The sequence below is a fragment of the Acinonyx jubatus genome, chromosome E4 (assembly GCF_027475565.1).
Source record: "Acinonyx jubatus isolate Ajub_Pintada_27869175 chromosome E4, VMU_Ajub_asm_v1.0, whole genome shotgun sequence".
Lineage (NCBI taxonomy): Eukaryota > Metazoa > Chordata > Mammalia > Carnivora > Felidae > Acinonyx > Acinonyx jubatus.
Window position 1 is genome coordinate 67,625,032 of NC_069395.1, and position 8,451 is coordinate 67,633,482.

Consider the following 8,451-nt stretch of genomic DNA (forward strand, 5'->3'; position numbering starts at 1 on the left):
CCTAGAATTATAACTGGCAGCATTTCTTCTTCAGATGTCTTAGAATGCCTTGGAATATAAAATGGTAGACTTCTTTGATTTTGTTTAAGATGTTATAGAGACTTTAAGATGCTACCAATTTAACAAAAGCTCTTCTGGTGGGGGGGGGGGACATAAGCACTGCTACACAAATCTACATATAAGTTGATCAAGACACATTCTGATTTCAAAAATGTTAAAATCTGAAGCTGTATCTTAGAATCAAGGAAATATTGTAATGGAACCACATTTTTCATGTACTTATTTCATGGTCTACATTCTCAAGTGAACTGAATACTTGATGTTTTTCTCCAATGAATCCAGAAGCTATTACCAAAGATTAGGCTGCTTACTAATAACCCTCAAACTGGAAGGAACTTAAGACACCAGAACCTTCAGTGAGGACATGGAGACATTAAGAAATTATGTAATTTGCACAAAGTCACCACACCATTCAGTGGCAAAAGTAAAATTAAGAATTCAGGCTTCTAATTAGTATCTTCTTAAATTTAGCAATCGGCAGCATAGAGATGGAAATAATCACCCTAATTACTCTCAACTGATTGCGGTCTCACTAACACTGTCCTGCGGCAGGGACTGTCAGCAGCGGCCTCAAGTAGGACTTCTTGAGCAGGCAACATGAGGTCTCAAGGACATCGGTGGGTGTTCTCCCCACAGTGCTGAAGTTAGAGAGATGGCGCTAGACCAAAATCTTTCTAGAATTCTTCCAAAGTTCAAAAACCAGAAAACAATGAGACAAATCTGCACCGTAAAACATTTTATAAGCCATCTGTCCTGATTCTTCAAAATGCCAACTGCGTGGAAGAATGAAAAAAGTAGGGAGAATGTTCTAAAGAGACAAATGTTTTATTAGATTCAAAGCACTTATCATCCACCAAAAAAAAACAAAAAACCAAAAAAACACTATAAGGACATTTTGGGGACAATTGAGAAATTAAAATGTAAAATGTAATTTTAAATCCCTGGAAAGTGATAATAGTGTGATTACAAAAAGGACAAAAATGTCATTTTATTTGCATTTTACTTTCAAATGGTTTAGTGAAATAAATAATCTGTGTGTAGATTTAGAGAGGGAGAGAATGATCAGACAACTGAAAGAGATAAAGCAAATGTGGCAAAAAGTTAATGATGGGTAACAAATCACTTAAAAATTGTGCTTCCATGGTATGGATTATCTAATACACAATACCATATAAAGAGACACAGAGTTAATTAATGTACTAGAATCACAACTTTTACATTTTTTGGGTATCCCCCGTAGATGTTCACTTGGAAAGAAAATATAAATTTACTATTAGACTGAGCAAAACAATTAGGAAGAAAAGCCTGTTCCCAGGATTTCTATAATGCCTCCTAAAAGCCAAAGAGAAAAGCTTTTCTGGGGCGCCTGGGTGGCTCAGTCAGTTCAGCAATCAATTGTTGATTTTGGCTCAGGTCATGACCTCGAGGTTCGTGGGATCGAGCCCCGAGTCGGGTTCTGTGCTGACAGCGCAGAGCCTGCTTGGGATTCTGTCTCTCCCTCCCTCTCTGCCCTTCTGCCGCTCACTCTGTCTTGCTCTGTCTCTTGTTCTCCTGCAGACAGCTACTCACTAACTATACACTAGCTTCATATCATCTTATCAATGTTTGTTATCATTAAGAGTATTTTTCTGGGCGCCTGGGGGGCTCAGCGGGTTAAGTGTCCGGCTTTTGCTCAGGTCATGATCTCACAGTTCGTGGGTTCGAGTCCCGCATCGGGCTCTGTGCGGACAGCTCGGAGCCTGGAGCCTGCTTCGGATTCTGCGTCTCCCTCCCTCTCTGCCGTCCCCTGCTTACGCACTCTCTCTCTTTAAAAAATAAATAAACGTTAAAAAAAAAAAAGACAATTTTTCACTCAAGCTTCTTAAAATGCTCCTAAATTAAAACATTTTCTCATCTTGTCTGTTGGAGGTAAATACGAAGCAGCTCACGTTTCAGCTCTGCTATAATTTGTACAGAAAATACATTCCCCTCACAACAACATTTATGTTGTGTTCGTCACACAGGGCAGCGAAGTGCTTTTCAGAACGATTCAGGGGCGCCTGCGTGGCTCAGCTGGTTAAGCGTCTGACTCTTGGTTTTGGCCCAGGTCATGATCTCACGGTTTGTGAGGCCGAGCCCCGCATTGGGCCCTTTGCTGACAGTGCAGAGCCTGCTTGGGATTCTCTCCCTCCCTCTCTCTCAAAGTAAGTAAAAAACTTAAAAAAGAGAGAGAGAGAGAAAACGATTTCATTTATTCAACAAATATTGAATACCGATACAGAATCACAGACTATGAAGGATCCCTGATGAAAGGGTATAAGAAGCCTAAATTCAGTGCCCGACCGGCCCTTCCGGAGACAATTCCAACACAACACGCAAGAGCAGCAGTGTTGTAGGGGGAACTCCGAGGAACAGGAGGGGGTCAAGTTCAGGCAAGAATCCCAGAGGCTTTCCCGAGGTGCTAACAGGACGGTGTACCCCGAAGACAGGCAGGAGCGGCTGCGGACAGAAGAGGCGTGCTTGCAGGACTGGGGTATCTGGGAAACCCAACAGCTCGACGATGCTGGTTTCATTTTTTTTTAAATTTTTTTTTTTAACGTTTATTTATTTTTGGGACAGAGAGAGACAGAGCATGAACGGGGGAGGGGCAGAGAGAGAGGGAGACACAGAATCGGAAGCAGGCTCCAGGCTCTGAGCCATCAGCCCAAAGCCTGATGCAGGGCTCGAACCCACGGACGTGAGATCGTGACCTGAGCCGAAGTCGGACGCCCAACTGACTGAGCCACCCAGGTGCCCCAATGCTGGTTTCAATCAACCTTCGTGGAAGACGCTGGAAGGAGGTGCCCGGGAGAAACCTCTTGCAAAGGTGATCTTTTGCTCCTAGTCTCAAACGTCAAGAGATTGGACTGTACGCACAGGCCATCCTTTGAAGCTAGCACCTTCTCCCACCCCGCGAGAACCCATACACCCTACATGTGGGGCGCGCAGGTGCCTCTGGCCCCGGTCAGGAAATGATGACACGAAGGGGTGCGGGTTGTTTCCTGATGTCTTCACCTGCCCCCCCCCCCCCTCAAAAGTTGTCCACGCTGGAGCTTCTCAAACAGCTTCTTAAATCTGGCTGGTCTGTGACATGAAAAAGGGCAAAGGGAGGGGGAGCCTGACCATTGCCGTAGGTCATATGACACGCCACACAATCCTCTTGCTGCTCTGATTAGTCACCCTGCTCCAAGCACTTCGTCACACTGTATGTCATTTTTGCTTCCGCCAGGAACGTTCTTTCACTGTTACTAACTGGACAAAAACTCATCTTGAGGAAGCCTCTCCTGAATAACCTCAACATTCTTGTATTTATCATCTTTGCACTTGTTATCTGCCGCCTTGTAAGTATGCTCCTTCTGTTTTCAGGATCCTGCGGGCAGGCTTACTGACTGAAACCCTCTTTCAGACTAGAATCTTCAGGAATAATGAATTGTCCCCCGCATGTTATAATCACGTACCTGTACTTAAGTACCTGGTAATAAAAATAACCTAATGATGAGATGGGGAGGGGGGAGCCACAAATCAGCAATACAAAGAATATATTCTCTGTAACACCGCAACAAAGAGCAGTGGTTCTCCAAGTGTGCTCTAGGGACCCCTGGGATCCCCAAGATCCTTTTGAGAGTCTGTGAGGACAAACTATTTTCCTAATACCAAGATGTAACTTGCCACTTTTACTCTCGTTCTTTTATAACATACAGTGGACTTTTCCAGAGGCAACAGGACACGTGATAACATTTTTTGACAGTTGATGAAGTATGTACTGTCTATTCCTGTGTTCCTGCGTCTTCTAGAATTTTCTAAGGTAAGCTCTTAGGTTCTCAATAACTTTTAAGAGTGTAAAGATGTCCCGGATTTAAAAAAAAAAAAAAAAAAGTTACAGAACAACAGAGATGAGGAAAACAGCTTGGCTATTAAAAAATAAAGAATAACTTTCTCATTTTCCTTTGTATTTTCTACCAATCAACCTTCTCTGTGACTACACTTTTCTAGCATATTTGAACAAAAGCTGGAAAAGGAACTATAAACGGGGAACAGATTTAAGTAGCTAGAGTGTCTAAGGCAATACCTTGGGATAAAGTATGTCTGCATTTGGTTACCTACCGAAAAATTTCCTTCTAGATAACGAGCAAGCCTTCTGAATTTAACCTTTAGTCGTACTTATGACCTGAACCGCTAATAGGATTCCATTAAATTTACAGGAGCTACGCTCAAACCGCACAGGAAAAAACTCCTAGGATCTCGCTAAAACATCTTTGAAAATGCCTGCCACATTTGTGATTCAGTGAGTGAGAACACCGTGCTCACCAGTCGGAGCTCTGCGCTCAAGCCTGGCTTAGACATGCTCCCTAACAGGGCAGGAACTCACTTCTTAACCTTTGCTACTTGTTTCAAAAACTCTCAAACTTGTCAAGGGGGCCTAGGTGACGGTCTAAAGCTGCATCAGCACAAATCTGTCTGATCTACTGGAAAAACAACTCAAAGTACAAGTTTTGCCATTTCAAAAGTTCTATTTGGCCAAATAATTTTAAGTATGTTGGAAGAGTTAAATATTTAAAGAACTATTTCTGTGTAACCAGGATTTCCAGGCTCTGGGCATATTTTTGGAGTAACAGTCAATGGCAGGGAAGCCCCAACAATTCAACAGGCTATTTGCACAATCCCTTGGAAGTAGCCAGACTGTGGAGTCAAATTTAAATTATTCGTGGTCACAGGAAGCAAAGACTACACCAACCAAAGTGCACAGAGAATTCGAGAATGTTATTTTAGCAATTTCAACGTTTTGAGAGCAAATCTTTTGTGCCTGTTCCCTAATTTAGGTGCTAACAGTTACAGTTGAGGTCCTAGTAAGGCAAGTAACCTGGGAAGGAAGAAAAACCCCAAATATCCCAACATCAACCGCTGGGTAGTTGACATTTAGCTTTACGGAAGCTAATTCTGTTCTTAATTAATATCGCCCTCTTCAAAGCATATCCAGCCTTAATTCCATGAAACAAACAAACAAACCAACTCCACACACTTAGAAATGAAAGGAGCTAAGAAACTGATGCTCCAGATAACAGCACCCACACTGAAGTTCTTGGAGTTTCTGGCAAACAGTTCTTTAGGTACAAACGGCCACTTGGCTAGAAAGGGCACGTCAGGCACCCCCTGCACCCACCACACAGCTTCTAGACTGCCAATTTCATAAAGACCACAACTAAATTAATGCTGACATCTAGTGGCAAGAAAGAACATCTTTCTTTTATAATGCTACCTGAATTGTGCCTTAGGACACCAAACCAATGACTCTAAAACCAAAGACATTTCCAAATCCCCACAAAAGATTATCCACTTAATCTAAGAATCATCTACTGATCTTAAGTAAACAAAGGAATTTCCTCATTACTAAACCAGAGGGAAAAAACACCCCTCTTTGAGACATAAAATTGGCTGCAGAACCTTTTGGGATGGGGGTGGGGGTGATGGTGGGGCAGGGGACGGTAAGGGACTCCCTATGAAAAATCCTTGTTTGAGACCACAAATCGTATCCTTAAAAGCTTGGGACAGTGACTGCTTAAGAATGCAGCTCAGTATTTCACTGGAAAGATGTCATTTGTCAATAAACTGGGATGCATTTTAACTCTGTCCCGTAAGAAGCTAGTCCCCCCCCCCCTTTAAAAATGCTTTTAATTTCTAAAAAAGTGAACGACTGAGAAAGGAACCCAGTGTCCTCCACACCTACAGAAGTGTGACGGCGCCAAGCTCTACAGAGCCATTGTCTGGCTCAGAGGCTCGACCCGCAGACACAAGACAGGACGGCAGGAAGCCTGATCGGACACCATGTTTTACCAACCCGAGGGAATGCTGGAGATTCCACAGGGACTTCCAGGGTGCCATGCTCTGGGAACTCGGGGACAACCAGTTTTGAAACAGCACTTTCCAGCGGAAGAATTCTCCGCCCTGCAGCCCGGGTTGGCGAGAAAGAACACCGGCCGTCGGTCTGAATCAAAATTCGTCCACTTTCCTTTGAGAAGTCTGGTCTCCCTCCCACAGCGCGGTCATGGCCAAGCCGGAGCTGCAGGTGTGAACGCGGCCGGTCGACGGGAAGCTGCCGCGCACAGCGCATCCAGAAGTCCGTCTTTGTCCTCTCAGAAGCCACCCCGAGCCCGGATTTCGCGTCGACACAGAACCGGTCTGCAGTCCCTTCAAAATGTCCACCTCCTTCAACCTCCTTCCCACTTGGAGACAAACCCACCGACAGGAAGCACAACCTCTCCCTCAACTGAGCCGTTCGTCAAGCCCTCGGCCGAAGCTCGGCGCGCGGTAGGGTCCTGACGGCACAGATCGCGGAACCTCCGCGGCTCCGGGGGGGGGGGGGGGGGTGGGAGGGGGCACGGCGTCCCCCAGAGCCGGCGGCCGGGGGCCCGGGGTCACTAGTTAGGAAACGGCCGGGAGACCCGGCGCGGCCCGGGGGTGGGGAGGGTCGGGGCGAGGCCCAGCCGGAGGAGGGGGGTGCCGGGTCGCGTTCCCGCCCCTCCGGGCGCCCACCGGGGTGGGGGAGGCCTGACCAGCAGGGAAACCTAGGGAGCGGAGGGGGGCACAGTGCGTGATCCCCACCGACGAGCCGAACCTGGCGCGGCCCGGCCGGGGGGCTGGAAGGTGGGGCACAAAAGGCGGCGACCGGAGCCGCGAGGTCGGCGCTCGGGCGCGGCGGCGGCGGGACGCCCAACTCCCGCCCCGCTTCCCGGGCCCCGCCGTCCCGACCCCGCGGCAGGAAGGGGGGCGACCCCGCTGACCGGCGCCCGGACTCCGCGTCCCGGAGCCGGCTGCGCCTCCCTCCCCGGGGACGCGCTCGCCTCTCCGCCCCCTCCCCAGACCGCGGCCGGCGGAGGGGGCGACGGGGGTCCCGCGGGGGCCTCACCAGGCGGAGCTGGCTAATTTCGTCGTAGGACATAAAGCTGAGGATGTTCTCGATGGCTACGATGGGCAGCGCCACCAGCGTGTTGTTCTGAGGCAGCTGGTCGGGAGCCAGCGGCGGGGCCGGGGGCGCCTGGGAGCCCGGCTGCGGGGCCGGGGCCGGGGGCGGGGGCGGCAGGCGCTGGGCAGAGCCGGCGGCCGCACAGGGGCCGCCGTTGCCGTGGCCGCCGCCTCCTTCCTCGGCCATCCGCTCCTCCGACGCCGCCGCCATCTTGGGGGTTTGATGCCTTCCCCCACTGCAAGGGGCCCAGGGGCGCTTCCGGTGCGTCACTTCCGCCTGGGCGCGGGGCGGGGCGGGGCGCCGGAGGGGCGGAGCCTGCGCGGGGACGCGCGGAGGTCGCCGCGGAGGTCGCCGCGGAGGTCGCCGCGGAGGTCGCCGGGGAGGTCGCAGGTCTTCGCGGCGGGGAGGCGGGGTCGGGCCGTGTCCGCCCCGGGAAGGCGACCCGAAGCCGCCCAGGGCCGGAGCGCGAGGGAGCCCGGCCGGTTGAAGTGCTGTCCCCCGGAGCGCGTTTCTTGGCGCGCCCCCAGACGCGGGACGGTGGCCACAGTGTCGCCTGAGTGCAGGTGGGACGCGGCTCAGAGTCGTGGTTTCCGCGGACCCAGGAGTGATTCGTTTAGGCAGGTAACAGGAGTGAGGTACTGATTACAACCAGCAAGTGGAAGAATCTTGACGACATCAAGCTAAATGACAGAAACCAGGTCCAAGGGACAACACCCTTCTGGAAGTCTGCAGCCTAGTCCGTGGCGCGGAGGGGGCGGGGAAGGGGGAAGACGGAGGGGATGCAGGAGAGGGAGCTGCTTCCTGCTGTGGGCCTGGGGTGCTGCTGGGTAATGGGGGGGGGGGGGTTGCGGGGCCGGGGTGCTGCTGGGTGACGGCGGGTGCGGGGCCGTCCTGTTGGGTGATAGGGGGTGTGGGGGCCGGGGTACTGCTGGGTGATGGGGGTGCGGGGCCGGGGTGCTGTTGGGTGATGGCGGGGTGCGGGGCCGGGGTGCTGCTGGGTGATGGGGGGGTGCGGGGCCAAGGTGCTGCTGGGTGATGGCGGGTACGGGGCCGTCCTGCTGGGTGATGGGGGGTGCGGGGCCGGGATGCTGCTAGGTGATGGCGGGTGCAGGGCCGGCATGTTGGGTGACTGGGGGTGTGGGGCCGGGTTACTGCTGGGTGATGAAGGGTGCGGGGCCGGGGTGCTGCTGGGTGATGGTGGGGTGCGGGGCCGTCCTGCTGGGTGATGGCGGGGTGCAAGGCCGGGGTGCTGCTGGGTGATGGTGGGGTGCGGGGCCGTCCTGCTGGGTAATGGGCTGGGGGAGATGTGTGCAGGGCTGGGGGGGGGATGTGGGGGAGGGAACTGCTTCCTGCTGCGGCCAGGGTCCTGCTGGGGTGAGGAAGAAGGAGCGGGGGATGGAGGAGCGGGGACT

At 51.6% G+C, this 8,451-nt stretch overlaps 1 protein-coding gene and 1 long non-coding RNA gene across 3 annotated transcripts in view; one reads left to right on the forward strand and one right to left on the reverse strand.

Moving 5' to 3' along the window:
• The window catches only part of FBXO28 (F-box protein 28), a 30,013-nt gene extending 22,725 nt beyond the window's left edge, over positions 1-7,288 (reverse strand). Inside the window, exon 1 of one of the 2 annotated variants that reach the window (XM_027046348.2) lies at positions 6,983-7,288. In XM_027046348.2, the coding sequence (XP_026902149.1) occupies positions 6,983-7,249 (267 nt within the window). In that variant the 5' untranslated portion in view covers positions 7,250-7,288. Of the gene's footprint in view, positions 1-5,914; positions 6,484-6,982 lie in introns of those variants that run through there. The other variant, XM_053209857.1, reaches the window with a different exon arrangement.
• Positions 2,265-5,089, forward strand: LOC106983180 (uncharacterized). Its single transcript, XR_008293396.1, has 3 exons — positions 2,265-3,419; positions 3,793-3,883; positions 4,281-5,089. It is a non-coding gene; the product is annotated as an uncharacterized LOC106983180 (long non-coding RNA).
• Positions 7,289-8,451: the final 1,163 nt, after the last annotated feature.